Source organism: Caloenas nicobarica, chromosome Z (assembly GCF_036013445.1).
Source record: "Caloenas nicobarica isolate bCalNic1 chromosome Z, bCalNic1.hap1, whole genome shotgun sequence".
NCBI classification, from domain to species: domain Eukaryota; kingdom Metazoa; phylum Chordata; class Aves; order Columbiformes; family Columbidae; genus Caloenas; species Caloenas nicobarica.
The window spans coordinates 50063769-50079520 of NC_088284.1; the positions used below are offsets into that span (position 1 = coordinate 50063769).

General features: G+C 39.8%; 1 protein-coding gene across 1 annotated transcript in view; it reads left to right on the forward strand.

Annotated features, from left to right (window-relative positions):
* Positions 1-15752, forward strand: part of SHC3 (SHC adaptor protein 3) — a 56943-nt gene that overhangs the window by 35129 nt on the left and 6062 nt on the right. Inside the window, exons 4-9 of the mRNA XM_065655938.1 lie at positions 688-807; positions 4023-4076; positions 8323-8374; positions 12513-12639; positions 13775-13928; positions 14896-14992. Coding sequence (XP_065512010.1) covers positions 688-807; positions 4023-4076; positions 8323-8374; positions 12513-12639; positions 13775-13928; positions 14896-14992 — 604 coding nt within the window. The remainder of the gene's footprint in view (positions 1-687; positions 808-4022; positions 4077-8322; positions 8375-12512; positions 12640-13774; positions 13929-14895; positions 14993-15752) is intronic.

Here is a 15752-nt window from a genome sequence, read left to right on the forward strand (position 1 = left end):
TACAAAACCTCCTAAGATCTATTGAAAGGCCTACAAAAGTTATCAATGTTATAGCATCGCCTTTAATACATTCCCACGCTTTATACTTATTCTCTGAGTTAGGTGTAATCTTTAATATCCCAGTGTACAGAGGTTTTAGCCTAAGTCTGGGCTTTTACCTACTGCTGAGAAGTCAACAAGCGTAATAACACTGTGTATCCCCTTTTGTGAGCATTCCATCGGTATCACTGGAGTCCCACTTTCCATTTGGGAAGGGGACGGAGCAGTCAGCAGATGCAGAGCAAACAACAGATGTCTTTTCAGGAGTTGAGGCTGTTTTTACAGAATAAGAACATGCCATTTTAAGATGCTGACTTAAGGTATTCATCTTAGTCCGCTCACATGGTCCCTTGGTGGAGTTTAGACTTTGGTATCTCACAGAAACCCTATTTTGTTAGGTCAAGAGTGGATGAATACCTGCCTAGCTATCATTGTTATTATTGTTATTAGTATTTGTATTATTAGTCTTACTAGTATTAGTATAAACGAGAAATTATCTCCAGAGGAAAACAGCTGTTGCAATGAAATGATCTTTGAAAAGTCAGTTACTTTTAGAAACCTTTAAGATTGCAGCTAATTCTGCATACAATGAAGGTCATCCCAGTTAAAGAGAGAACAAAAATGTGCTTTTTTCCCCCCACCTCACAGCCACCAAGCAAAGTTCTTTCTAGCATCTTGGGAAAGAGCAATCTTCAGTTTGCAGGAATGAGCATAATGCTGAATATCTCCACCACCAGCTTAAACCTAATGACTCCGGATACAAAACAGGTGAGTGTAACTGCCATATTAATTGGTGGGTCTTTTGATGAACAGCCAACTGCACAATTATTTGCTGTCTGCAAAAATACTCAGTTGCTCGGAGTTGTTATTCTACAATAATGGCTATAAAATGAATGAAAGCAGAATATAAAGCATAGTAGGAGTCATAGTTTATTCCAGTATTCAACACGGCTCTGATGAATTATTTTCTTCTTTCCATATTTCAGGTAGCTTTGCTCTTAAAAGACTTATGACATGAAATGGCATTTTCTGGTCGTGGGAGTTCTTGTTTGGTACAATTACTAACTTTCAGAGTGTTAAAAGCAATACATTTGGAGTAAGTGACTAAAGGACTCAATGCACATCCCCAATTTTGTTGTCGTTCTTCTCATTTAGAGCCTTAAGGGCAATCTGTTCCTGAGGTAGTGCTAAAAATACAGCCTCCGGGATTTTGCAGTGCAGTGAAATGCCGGTCTTTTAGAGAGACAAGGCAGCCTTTGTCAAGTAGCACATTTCTTCTTCTTCATTGTGCTGAAGGTACAGACAGACTTTGGGGAATCACTGCAGTGGGTTGTGAATGATGTATGAGATGAGAAAAATACTTGCTCAGGGTATACGTATACAACAGAAAGCAGACAGACATGCGTAGACACTGCTGTGTATTTGCCGTGAGCCACATACTGCGTTAGGGCACGCAACTTCTGCCCAGATACAGCTAGAGAGAAAAAAGAAACAACCCAACCTGCTGTCCTTAGGAACATCAGGATTAAAGAACAAGAAGGAATACATACATTGTCTATTAAAAAGCATACTGTTTATTATTATGTTTTCATTGATTTATCTTCATTCTGATCCTTGCTGAGAAAACATCATAATCTTCTGCAGTAAGCACAGATTGTGGGAGCAGCATTATGGCTGGCTGCAGTAGTTTGAAGCCTTTTCATGGTGTATACACAGCAGTGCTCTTCATAGGACAGTTGCTCCCAGTCAGAAGCATAGGAACTTGATGTAAATTACATATACCAAAAAAGACCCAAACCCTGAAAATCACTTTATCTTTAGCTAATGTCAGGGTAGAAATGGAGTTAAACTGATTCATTCCAGGGAAGAATCCTCTCTGAGATGTTTTGCCTTTTTTTCTGAGTTAAAAAACCTGTTTATCTTTCTCTCACATCATTCTTTTTAATATAGATTTGGTCTGAGTACTGCAGGCCTGGGAAGCGTCTGGTTTCTCAGAGTTCCCCAGTCTGGCTGTGGTCTCCCTTGTTTCTTCTTTGTGCCAGGCATTTGATTTGAAAATCACCCTGGCCCACCAGCTTTGCCCTTTGGGCTCCCACCCAGGAAGATGGCTGTGAACTTCTATAATAGCATGTTTTTCCCAGAGGGGCTGGAAGGAAAGAAAAGACAAGACAGTGGTTTTGGACCTTGGGGTAGCAGGAAGGCAATTGCACGTATCCCTGCGCAACAGTTTTGTAGACATTTTAAGCAGGAATGAGTGGAAGTTGATTTTGTTTTGTTTATTTGTTTAAAATGCAGATTTGGGTAGATTAGAATGTTCCTAAACTATGTGCTAACATTAGTGAATAGTTTTTTAAAGCAATGCAAGGTGCTGGTAATTTGCTACCCTTATTTCAGTATTTTGATATAGGGGGGTGGGGGTGGGAAATAACCCTGATTCAAACTAAACTAAACTAAACTAAACCAAACCAAACCAAACTAAACTAAACTAAACTAAACTAAACTAAACTAAACCTAAGATGTTTACCTGTGGAATTAAAACAAAACAAAACAAAACAAGGTCCAACTTGAACTGATGATTTTAAGCACTTTTCAGTTTTCTTAAAATTTGGAAAAATAAGTTTAGGGGAAATCTGAAATAATTTTTGTGTGGTTTTTTTGATGCTGAACTAAAAGATCAGGTTATTTGCATAATTCAAGATAGTGACAATATTAAATGTGTAACAAATCTGCACTAGTTAATCTCTATCGTTAGGTTCACTTCTTTATGGGAAAAAGAGAAGGAAATCCTCACTGACAAGTAAGAGAATGAGAATTTACTGCTGAAAACTTAAAAATTAACCATATTTTCAGAGGCTGATATGGGACAAACAGGAGTATTGAAAATGAAGCACTCTTTAGATGAAAAAAGTACTACAAATATTTGTCAGCTCTCTCTCTGAGTTGGTGAAATGGCAAGATGCAGAGAAACTCATGTCAGGCTTTTTTCTTTCCAAGGAAGAAAGTTGCTAGTTCAGGTCTTTAAGATACAAGATGGGAAAACATCCTAGAGAACATATTTTTAGGCCCATTTTTTCCAAAACTGTTTTCTAAACTACGAGATATCCTCTCCAAAGTGGGCAATTAAGATCCAGATAACTATTATCACATACTATGGGGCACTAAATAAGGTACCTGTCCTATACCAGACAAATTCCTTGGCATGGTGTCTGTGACTTAAATGGTCAAGTGAAATGTTCTTTCAAATGACCTTTTCTTTCTTGGTTGTTATGTGATTTAATTATTAAAAGGTTTCTTAAGTTAAGTCTCAGTGTAGCGACGAAGCAGAGCTGTTCTCCTTGTATTAGAGGCTCATGACAATTTGTCTCTTCCCAGAGGTATATCATATTAGTTCAAATAGTACATAAGCAAATTGAATTTCAAATTCCCTGAAGTATGCCTGAGATTTTGTCCATCATACTACATTGCAGCTAGATCCAAAATTCTGTTCGCATATTGCAAACGTGTTGGTGTTTGAAACATCAAATGATGCAGTAGGTATTGGAAGCAATATTAGAAACTTTACCTGGCGTGCAGATTGGCATGATTTAATTGATTTCACCAGAGCAGCATCAACAGAGAAGTACTTCGATGAATAGGACCCTTTGCTCCGTTCATCACTATCTGTAACAAAGAAAGTGAGCTTTAGGAGATGAAAATTTCTCTAAATATACTATGTGACATATCTATATGATTTACTGGAGTTCTGAGCATATTTAGCAATTTTGTTGTATCCTTCTAGGTTTTAAAGAATATAGAATAGATACATCAATCCTTAAGTTTGTTTATATTATCACGCTACTCTTTGCACTCCTTATAGGTGAAATGTAGGGGTCATTTTGATCTTGGTTTTGGATTTTCATCCCCATACAAGCCAAGAAAGAAATCAAAAGGATAAACTGTAAGAAAATCTACTGACTCACACTTATTCTTTCTAATCCATACAGATCATAGCGAATCACCATATGCAATCCATTTCCTTTGCGTCTGGAGGTGACCCGGTAAGCATTTCTTTAAAGCTTTCCACCACTTAGATATTGCTTTATGAGGGCTGTGTGACAAAATTTATTGCATAGCTTACTGGAAGAAAAATATAACCACAATAGCTCCTGTTTCTTATTTCATAAATTCTCCTTGATTGTTGCCATCAAACTCTTTTTGGGGGAAACAACTGACAAGCAGTCATAAATCCTCCTTTTTGAATGACTGAAATGAAAAGTATCAGATGGCTGTGAGCATTCGTATAATAACTGATAAGCAGGGCTCTGTTTTTCAGAGTAATGCAGTATATTCCTATGGGTATCGTGTGAATTTTCGTCCTATTTTTTTTTTAACGGTAATAGATTATGTTGCAGTTATATTTATAGCAATGTGTGCTTTTGTTTCTTCTTGTCTCTAAGTGTGCATTAAGAAGACTGTGCTAAATACAGCCTTCAGGTATATTCACTACACTTATGCAGTTTGAAGATAGGCTTTCAGGAAAAGCCCAGATCTTTCTAGTTTTGCAAAGCTTTCAGATACATCTACATATGTGGTTCATTTAGATCAAAGGGCAGACTCTTGCTTGTTTGCTTTTCCCTGTTTTTACAAGCAGCCGATCCAAAGACATGTTAAATTTGCTTAAAGAGTATTTGTCACCCAGTAATGGGAGAGTTATAAAATAGAGATTTTGCTCACCTCTTACCTTAGAAGTTTGAAAGCTTTAATACCTAGATTAATTGAATGGATCTGCCTATTCCTCCATCATATGATTAACTGTCATTTATCAGTCATATACTACAGGTAAGGCAATTTCTAGCCTGCTTTGTGAGTTAAATTCTCTTAGTTCAACTCTGTTAAGTTGAAGATCCTTGGCACTTTTTCTGTTCATTTTGCTATCCTCAGAAAACATAAGGGCAAACTTCAGTATTACTATAGCTCTGCTGAGCTCATTTCAGTTCCAGAAAGGAAAAGGACACCATATCATAATAATTTGGGTAACAAAAAATGGATCAACAGCAGCTTTGAAATCAAACAGATTGCAATGGGTGCTGTAAATGAACAATTCCTGAAGTGGGCAGAGGAGTGATTAGCACAGTTCCCTGCCTCCATAAGAAGATTCTTCGCTCCCCATCTGCCATCCCAAATGCTGAGTCCTGGAAACACCATTGCACGCTGCCCACTGATAGAGTGATTTACCAGGAAAGAGGAGAGAAGCAGCAGTAGGGATTGGATTTGGAGTAAATAAGCTCTTCCAAATGCTTTAGAGAGATAAAAATCATGCTACTGAGTCAGTGAGCTACCAGAGAAATCAAATTGCATGGTGTAAGGGAGCCTACAAGAGACAGTGAAATTGTAAAGATGCATTCCCAATAAGACCACAGCATGGTGATCTCATTCTGGGGGTGGAGAGGGTAGGTATGACTATCTAATGACGCTCTACAGGCTTGTCTCAGTGGGCTAGTATCTGGCACAACTTTAAATCAAAAGCTTGTTCATAAAGCAGGTGATTCCTTTGTCCTGTGTGCACATGGAAGTAGATAAGATGCAAGGATAAGATTTAAGTCACAGTTTTATTAACCCATCTGAGGGTCATCCTGACATAACTTTTATCAGCCCTTAATGATCTCCACTTGATGGAAGATTGCCACCACCAAACCATATCCCCCAAAACCAGTTGGGCTCCAGCCCAGAAGCTCATCGCCTCATATGAGATTTAAAACGGATGGAGAAAGGCCATACTGGAACAGGAACCCATATCTGTGCCCATGTTTCTTCAGGAAATATTTCCCTTATTTTGAATTTTGAAGTTTGTTGTATAGAAGTGACGCTGCCGCACTTCTCACCCCATCCACTTTTCTGCTCTGGATGTCTGCCACACATTCACACCAGCAATTAACTTCACAACTTCCCTCCCACTGCCTAAGCATTAATTACCTTCATCGTTCAAAATATATCCACTGGAGAAGTGTTCCAAAGTCTTGGAGAACAGCTTGAGTACCATATATATTTTTGCAATATTCCCCATTGAATGAGTCAGACAGTTTCTGGCTGTGTCTGTACATGGGATCTTGAAAGTCACTCCACCAAATCCTTTTACATACCATTTCAGAATCACTTTAAGTTCACTTCCAAGACGGTGTTCTGGATCTGCTTTAGCTCTCTCTTCAGCCCCTCCTTATGATACACTAAATATTTTTCATCCATGGGCATTTCAGGTAGCTGTTTCCAGGCTGCTAGACAAGACATCTGGTTTTGGAGATGCCTGCTGAAATTTCAGAGAGGCAGATCTCATCAGGTCTAATAAGTCAGATCTCTCAGAAGTCCCTGAAGGCAGTACTTTTTCAGTTTCAGCCTTACCTTGAAATTTTAACACTGCAATGCAATTTCTTTGAGGTGAAAATTATAACTCATTCATACTTGTCTTCAGTCCTTGAATGTCAGGGACCACTTTGCTGCATCAGGCCAGCCCTGTATTGCCTCTTGATAGGAGTCTTCTGATTTAGCCATTGTGAAATGTGCCTGTCCTTAATGGTTTGTCATAGTCAGCTTGATTCTGAGAGCTTTAGATGAAATAAAGAGTAGGTGGTTCCAGTCTCTCACACCCACACTGGCTATGAGATAGATCTATGATTTACTCAGGCATAAATGTATCCATTATCTGTGTCTGTACTAGTAAATAAAATTATCTGCGGCCTGTTTCCCAGCCCCAAATCTAGACAGCACAGTGCAATTTGTGTCCGCACATTCACTCTCTTCTCTCCCAGTGGTCTCTGGGGGTCAATGCCCAGCATGTGTTTGTCCCTCAGAGGATTTGAGAGCATGGAGTGAGAAACCAGCACAGCCAGGCAAGGAAGAATAGCAACAATTAAATGGTATAGACACCTGCAGGACAATTCACAGGCATTTACCTTGGCTCTATTTGCTATGTCTATAGGCTCTCTGTCTATAGGTATAACCTCTTTTCTCATCCGCTTACTGGTTGATATGCATTGTTACTTCTGCTCAAGTAATTGCCAAAACACTGTGTCATTGAGTGCTTAAGAAATTACTGGACAAAATGCTAGGACTATTCTTCTATGCTCTGCTTTTTTTACAGACCAACTTCATTACTGCCGTGTCTGAGTACCTTCCATTAATTCATTACATGATATGGCTACATATCTGTCACCAGAACCATGAATAGGCTACATCATTTCCCTTGCCCTCTCTTTAGGAAGGAAGTTGTATATATATGCAGCACAGTGATTTGTTTTGGGTGTGTGGTGGTGGTGTGTGCTTGCACTAGAGAAAGCCAAGCTCAATAAGTCTATCATCTTTTAACTGAAAATTGATGGTTTTTATTACGCTAGATGTTGACGCGATTGTCAATGGTCTTGGACTGGTCCCCCAAAAACGCTTTGGGTAGATTTATGCAGCCAGCTGTAGTGTATGTTACATATATCTCAGTTAGGTTTAGCCATACCTGACGAGCCAGGCATGTCAGGAAATATTGGATCTAACCAGGACTTCCTGGTCACATCAAGGATATATGGCATTTCCCAGATGTCCCAGCAAGCCTCATGTTTCCCAGAAGCACTGGCCTTTCTGTGTCATCTGCACAAAGATAAAAGTCTGCGCCACTTGTGCAGAGGAGTGTGAGGGGGGCAGGAGAGCAAATCAAAAAGTCCCCAAAGAAGATGGCCTGTGGCAACGGGGATGGCTGGGGCCAGCCCATGGGCTGGGAGAGAGCGTCCTGGGAAACTGCTTGTCACAGCCGAGCAGCAGCTGAGCATCTCTGTGCTATACAGCATTGTCACCAGTAAAGTTAGCATGCCTGCTTGTCACACATGAATAAACAACACTGCTCAGTATTTCTGAGGAGCAGGGCTGTGACTCCCACTCTTTCTGCCACAGAACCACTTGATTATTCATGTTCTGAACAAAAATCTCTGGGTAGTTTGAGGATAAAGACTTGTAATTCTCCTTCCTTCTAAATGAGACCTTATCCAAATCCTATTGAATTTGTTTAATTGATTTTCAAAGGCCTTGGAAGAAATTTTTAGGTTCTGCTGAAATAGATCACACTCTGGAGAAAACAAAGTGGTGGTATCAGTACCAAAACCCATAAATATTTTTTATGGGGTTTAAATAGTGTGTAACTGTAAGGCAAAACATGTCATCTGAGGCTCTGCCCACAGGAATGAGCACACTCTGGACTGTGATCTTTTGCTATGACTAGTGCAAAAATTTTTTGCATTCATTGTACATATCTTACTTTTTTGACAGGATACAACTGACTATGTTGCGTATGTAGCTAAGGATCCTGTTAATCGAAGAGGTAAGTTAGAAATATCTATTTGGCAACTTTTTTCCTTTGAAAAACATGCATTATTCATGGTATAATGGAGAAGATTTTTTTTCCCCCAGAAAAAAATAAATGCAGCCAAATGAAAAGATTGCCTTTTGACAGGGCCATGGAAAGATTGTGTAGTAATAAAGAACAGCCATAGGCCAAGTTCGTTCTCAAACTTGGAACAGGTCTTGCCTGTAGTTCATCTCCAGATATCACTTGGATTCTCTTCATCTCTTAAATCAAATGCTTGTCTTATTTGGCTGTGTGAGCTTCTAGGCAACAGCTAACTTTTGCCTACACCCCAAAACTACGCAAGAACCTGAGCAGTCCTCTGACTGAGTCCTCCAAGGAGGCAGCTGAATCTGTTAGGTCTTCTCAGTAATGCCTAATTCTTCCTGGCAGCATCAGGTTCTTTACCAAATAGTGAGATTTTGAGACGGCTTGCTGGAGGCCATAATCCTCTTTCTCAGTGAAGTTTTATTCAAGGTTGTATTGATTTATGAGCAATCAGTCAGAAACAGGGAACCTCATGTTGATTGTCTTCAAAGATGAAGATCCAGTTCAGATTCTCAAAAATAAGTTACAAGAAGTGTAAATTACAGTCTGAAATAATAGGTATGGAAAACACTCTTGCTTGTAATGCAAAAAGCATCACAAGGTTTTAATGCTAGATACGAAGTATTGTATAATGTACCTGAGAGTCCATTTATTATTCATAGATTCACAGAGAAAAAAAGACTAGCTCCAAAAAAGACGCAAGCATTTCCAACAGGATTTTTTCGCAATTCAGCTACAAAATGCCAATACAAACCCTGAGCTGCCACATTACCATGGGCACAACTAATGCAAGAGCTTCCGTATTTTGTCATCTTTAATGATTTCATAATAGATACATCAACAATCTGTTGTGTCCATGTGCAGATATGTGCAGACTTCAGAGCGTTAGCTCGTAACTAATACCTGCATTAAGCATACTAATATGCTGAATATTAGTGAAACACCTAGGAAACTTATGGGGAGTGGGAGGTAGGGAGATGGTCCAGTTCTTTGCCATGCTTATTATGTTCCAGCATCATGCATCCCCCATTAGAAGGCTCTGACATCAGACTGTAGGCTGCACAGTGTAGAGCTGCTCTCCACCCCACCTGCTTTAGCAGTACCCTTCTGCTAAACTGGAGACTGATTTGGTTGTGCTGAGACATCTCAGTGGCAATGTAGTGGACCAACACTGCAGACCAGACATTTGCACTGTAGGGTTTGGAGGAGCCCTGTCCCTGTTTTCTGTTTCTGTGTGAGTGGATTTTTTATAAAAGCTGTTTCATGGGCCATGTTCCTTATAGCTAAGTTGATTGTGTTTAGCATTAGCTTCCGCTACTCTATCCTAGATTGAGGTGTCATTTAAGTACCTGGTGTTTTCTTCCTATGGTGTAACTGGTTCAAGTAATTTCTCAGTTTTTGTTTGGAAAAGTTTGTCAGAGTGAACTCTGTAGATCTCCAGCTGCAGAGCACATCCTCCATCCTTCAGATAATTTCTGTTGCTCCTTCTTTAGTTTTTCTGCATTGTTTTAAGAAAGTAAATGATTCCTGTTATTGTTTGGAGTAGTCTAGTATTAATGTCAGCGATCTATAACAGAGGATGCACCTTCCTATTCTTACTCGGTTTCGTCCCCATCATTAGCTGTTTTCCCATAAGGCCTTTTTGCTGTAGTGAAACACTGTTATTTTACATGAAAGTCATTCATGCTGTGATCTTTAAGCCTTCTGTGTTACAGCTTTCCGTGGGAGCTTTCCCTAACTTTATGTGTACATCAGTCATTTGCAGATCAGTGACTTTGTATGTGACCAGTATTAAAACACATTTTTTTAAAAGGTCTAGTTTACCAAGGTATCTGGATTGCCCTCTTTCACCGTCACTGGCTATTCTGTCAGTCTATGTGTTATCTGCAAATTACTTTAGAAGTGAGCTCGAATTTACTTCTGTATCTAGTGAGAATGTTATTGCTGCTGTTACTGACACTAGCACTGATGCTGTAATATATCTTTCACTTGCATATTAAACTCATTTCTTTCCAAGGATGGAAAAGCTGTCTTCCTGCTTTATATTCTGGATGTGGCAAACTAAAGACTGTCTGTCTTCCACTGCAACATTCACAAGAAATCATCTCTCTGTGACCCAAACCTTATCCTTTTGCAAGAAGCACATTTCCTACCTGCTGAAAGTCCATTCACGTATCCAAGGAAACTGGTTACTCATTATGTCACCTGCTGAAACTACTTAATAACCCATGCTTCTTTTCAGCTCCAGATAGGTTTAGTGGTTAGCAATGTAGCCTCTTGAAATCCTGGCTCGAGTTATAAAGTGCAAAAATGATAGCTTTGTTTGGCCTAACTACTTTTGGTCCATGTTCATGGAGATAAGTCTGCACCTTATCTGGGGGCTGCTTGTTCACTGCCACCAGCAGTGGTGCAGAGGGCGTAAACAGCAAATATCCTGCTGCTGGCCAGGGATGTCTGTCTCTGTCTTTAAACACATGAAGGTGCTGGTTTTGTCTGCTGAATCTGCTTTCAACACGCAGCTAAGGACATCTCCCCTGAATCAGGCATTGCCTCAGCATGCTGGTTGGCACAGCGGGTGCTGTAAGGTGAGAAGACAGCATCACTGCATCTGTTTAGCTGGGCAGCACTGTGACTGGTGTCATCTCGTGCTGCATGAGGTGCTGCTGCTGCTGCTGCTGAGGGAGAGACAGTTTGGTCATTCCATACCTGCAGGTTTCTTGGCCCTTTATTGCGGCCTCTTCAGAGATCTGTCCAGCAGATCAGCCTCTGAGAAGTCATTGCTAAACCCCCTTAGTCTCCTTATATTGCTTTAACTAAAATTATCTCACACAAATGTTATGACCAATCCTTATTTATAGGTCATTGGCATGGAAAGCACTAGATTCCACTGAGCTGAATGCTGGCCATATACTAAAACGCAGTTTTTCAGCCGAAGAATTTATATGCAGGTTATTAAAGAAGTCAGAGGTGATAGAAATTAATAACTTTGAACAAGGCCTCACTGTACCGCAGAAGGGCTTGGAAAAGAACCAGAGTTTCAGATCCAATCCAGGCTATAGCCAGTAGACCATGTGCTCGTCCAGCACTGAATAGGGAAAACGAACTTTCCTGGGCTTTCTTGAATATCAGTGAGGTGTTGTTCATTCATATCTTTAGCTTAACACTTACCCATGTTCCTGCAGTATTAGGTGAAATCTTCACAAGTTCACCTGTTTAGGTTGTGTCATAAGATGATATCTCCAAGCTACTCTCAGATTTAAAACTGAGATGGATTTGGCTGCTCAGGCAGCTGATGAAGGTTTCTTGGTCTCCCATTGCAAGAGAGCTTGTGTTGTCAGCCTCCCTTCTTACTGCCAGTGCCACAGTGGGTTCAGAGAGGTGGCACGTGCGGGAATGCTGGAGTTCACTGAGATCTTGGCTCTTTCCTCCTCAGGGATCCCACAGTTTGGTAGGAGTGTCTGCATACAGACAAACAGGAAAATGTACCCGCCTCTGTATTACTGGAATCAGACCAGGATCTGCGATCTAGGAAGTGTCCAGGAAGTACCCTAGTTACTGTTCCTCCTTCAGGCTGTCATTTGGAAAATTCTGGAAACTCAAACGAAGTGAACGGCTTGCAAACTTGGGGTGTTTAGGCATAAAACTGAAGTGGGGATAAAACTGAGGAAAGCAAGGAAAGCTTTTTTCTTGTTATTGTTACCATCTACTAATATTTTTATATTTTCAACTTAAAGCTCAGAATTCTCATATAATCTATTACAAGTGGAATTTTATGAGATTTCCTATCTTCATGGACTTGTTAAGATGGTGGAACTGATTTGTTTTCTTGCCTACTGCAGTTACACACCAGAGCAATTTTATTTAACCTTTAAAAAGACCACATTGCCTGAAATTCACTGTGCCAGATCTGTGTTTTATTGAAATGTAGATCTGGGTTTTATTGAAATGTGCATGCCATGACAGGGCAACTATGCGTGATGTATAGATGTTTTGTCATATGTCAATGCATCCCACCATAATATAAACAATTATTTGCATGTGCATGTGTCAAATCTTTTTCATTTAGCTTGTCATATACTGGAATGCTGTGATGGCCTGGCTCAGGATGTCATCAGCACCATAGGGCAAGCATTTGAGCTTCGATTTAAGCAATACTTGCGATGCCCCTCTAAGATACCTACTTTCCATGATAGGTGAGTATGATTGCAAAAGACTCCTAAAGGATGTTCTTTAGCTGTGAATTTACTTAATAAAATGTGCTGTGGACAATGTTGATGGAGGTGGACAGGATTTAAACACTTTAAAAAGAGATTTCAGCTGAAATAGCAAAGCAGGGTTTCCTAATGAATATGAAAGGAGCACAGCCATTTTAAAAGAATGGGCTAAATATGAATTTCACAGAGAACTTATTGAAGTTTTCTATTTTCTGTTGTAGTTAGCAGAGTTGGATGGTCAAGAATGAATGTTATTTGTGGCATTTCCTCTTTGTTGTTACTGTCATAGCAGGTCTATCAATTTAGACGAAGTAAGCTAGAGTTGCTGGTCTTCCATCATGACTAGCGATGCTTCACTATTTCTGATATTAGCCAGGGTGAAGTTTTCAGGGATGTGAAGTATTCTACAGAGGCTTTGACCGCATTGTTCTCTGGAGTATACAAAATCTGTCTGCTTGTATATGTTTAAAAGGCTGGAATATAGCATTCTGTTTTCTTTGATAAGCTGTGTTTTTGATGTGAGTTGCTGTATGCTTGCTAACATATAAGTCACAGTGAGCCGGTATCCTGTATAATCTCTTATATCAGAGTAAAATGAGTGTACAATGAATTCAAAATGCTAGTATCCTAATCTGGAAGCATTCTATACTCACTTTAGTAGTTTGTAAATGACTGTTAGATGTAGACTGAAACCACAGATCTGATCTCTTGACTTTTTGAAGCTCTTCCAGGTTTATATTGGTGATAGAGCAGCTGTAATTAAAGACAAAGTTTTAGGGCTTAGTGAATCAATCAAGTAATAATATTACAAATGCTACTGTAAAGTTAAATAAAATAGTTTGTTAATGCAGTTTATAGTGGTCTTTAAAGCTGAATAAAAACATCCTTCATGCAGCATAAACAATTTCATCCATTGCAAAGGAGGTTTAGATCAAATTTATCTAACAGAAAGGGTCTGCTGCATGATCCATCATTGCTTTCTGCCTTATGATGGTAGCTGAATTGTCAGAACAATATGCCATAGTGATCCCCTGACAAGCAGTCTTAACATGCTGCAAGTATCTGTAAGTGCTTTGCAAACGAGGGGCAAAATAAAGCACTCACTTTCTTACAGGATGCAGAGTTTTGATGAGCCATGGATGGAAGAAGATAATGAGGCAACAGAACATCCCTATTACAACAACATCCCAAATAAAATGCCCCCCCCTGGTGGCTTCATTGATGCCAGGCTCAAAACAAGGCTTCCCACTGCTGCAGATACAGCTCAGGTCAGTCCAGTTCCATCTCTGCTCTCCTGTTGATGGATCCAAAATTTAAAAAAAAAGTGTATATTAAGATGGGTACATTGTGACTGTTTATAGCTCACAGCCCTTCCTGTGTGGTCAGTCCTTTTGAATGGGCATTGAAGGTCCAAGGGGCAGCAAATTAGTCATGTTCATAAAAAACAAAGGAGGAGAGCTCCTCATGGTGTTAAAAGATTACACAGGTTCAAGGAAGAGAAATTCACTGAGTGTTACTACATTTGTAGAAACCATGTTTGCCGCCGAGAGTATCAAACAGTGCACACTAACTCGGAAAGATTTGATACAGAACCCTTTAAAAAATCTGGTGCCATTGTTACTAAGAATTCATTATGTTAATAACTCGGCAGCAATCAGCATTTGGCCAGGTTCCTGTGTAGGTTTGCACCTCACTTAGAAATGAGGTCAGCTTGGATATTTCTACCAGCATTACTGTCAGAAGTTTGACTGCAGTATCAGTGTTGCCATCTAAGACGAGTTTTCAGATCCAGCACAACCCTGCTTAAATCCGGAGGGGCCTTATCTGTAGGCAACATCCTCCCTTCGGTACCCAGGTGGATCCCCTGGCGTCAATGTGAGTCTTTCAGCTCAGGCTTTGGAAGGTGCTGGGGGTGTCTTCTGGTCCCGGGTGTGTTTCTGCAGAACACTTTTCCCAGGCACATTTTGTCAGGGCTTGCTATGTACTGGAGGAGATGATGCAGGATTGCGGGGGTTAATAAAAGCAGGAAGCAGGGAAGTTTACATGAAGGTCACCAGTAATACATTACTCCTACACAAATGCATTTGTGAGATCTATATTCTGACACTATGATGAATTGGAAATGAAGAGTGGGAGTACACAGAATACAGCCAAGGAAATTGTCAGAGCCACTCATAATATATCTGAGCATTTTAAAGGTAATTGAACATTTCTTTGCACATGTGTCCATTCTAGTCTGCAGCAGGAGTGGGAGGAGACCAGACCTATTACCAGAGTCGTCACTTAGGAGACAAATTCAGTGAAGACTGGCCTCATGGGCCGGTTAAGCAAGGTGAGTTTTGCAAGTTTTAGCTGTAATACTGAAGGAGGTCTTGGGTGGGCAAAGTATGTTAAAGTCTGGTGCCTAAAAGTCTTAGGGCAATGAACTGCACTTTGTTGATAGATTCCTTTTGTCTGAATTTTAGCATCGATATCAGTAAAAAGCATTTGGTAATTATCTCTGGATGAATTATTAAATGCACACCTTCATAAAATCTTATCTTTTGCAGAGCAGTTCACAAATAGAACTGCCCCAAACCCTCTAGCCTGCCATGTCTTAAATTCCCATGGTGAAAATCTGATCCACTAGGCTATGCAAGATGGAGTTTCCAGAGAGGTGAAAGTCAGAATCTATTTTAAAATGTGGAGCAATGCATGTGTTTGCACATGGTCTCTGCTCCCCAAATAATAAATAATGCAAAATGTTATTTTTTGTTGTTGTCTATGAATTTTAACCAAATCACATCAAAACATACATGTGAAATTTCACCCCTTCCACCTTTATATGACAGCTTTACTGTGTTTCTGGGAACACTTTATTTTCAAATGCCAGAGTATGTTATTTGTTGTTAATCTGCACAGATTTGAGGATTTTATTCCATTTCCTTCTCTCATGCATCCCCACCTGAATATCAGTTTTGAAACTGGCCATCTTTATTAACAAAATTTTCCTTTCTTCCTGAATAACAACCTCCCCAAGCCCTCATTGAAACACAGTTCTGAATCCATTCATCAACATTTTTTTTTTCTACTAGATCTTGCAGGTATTGACT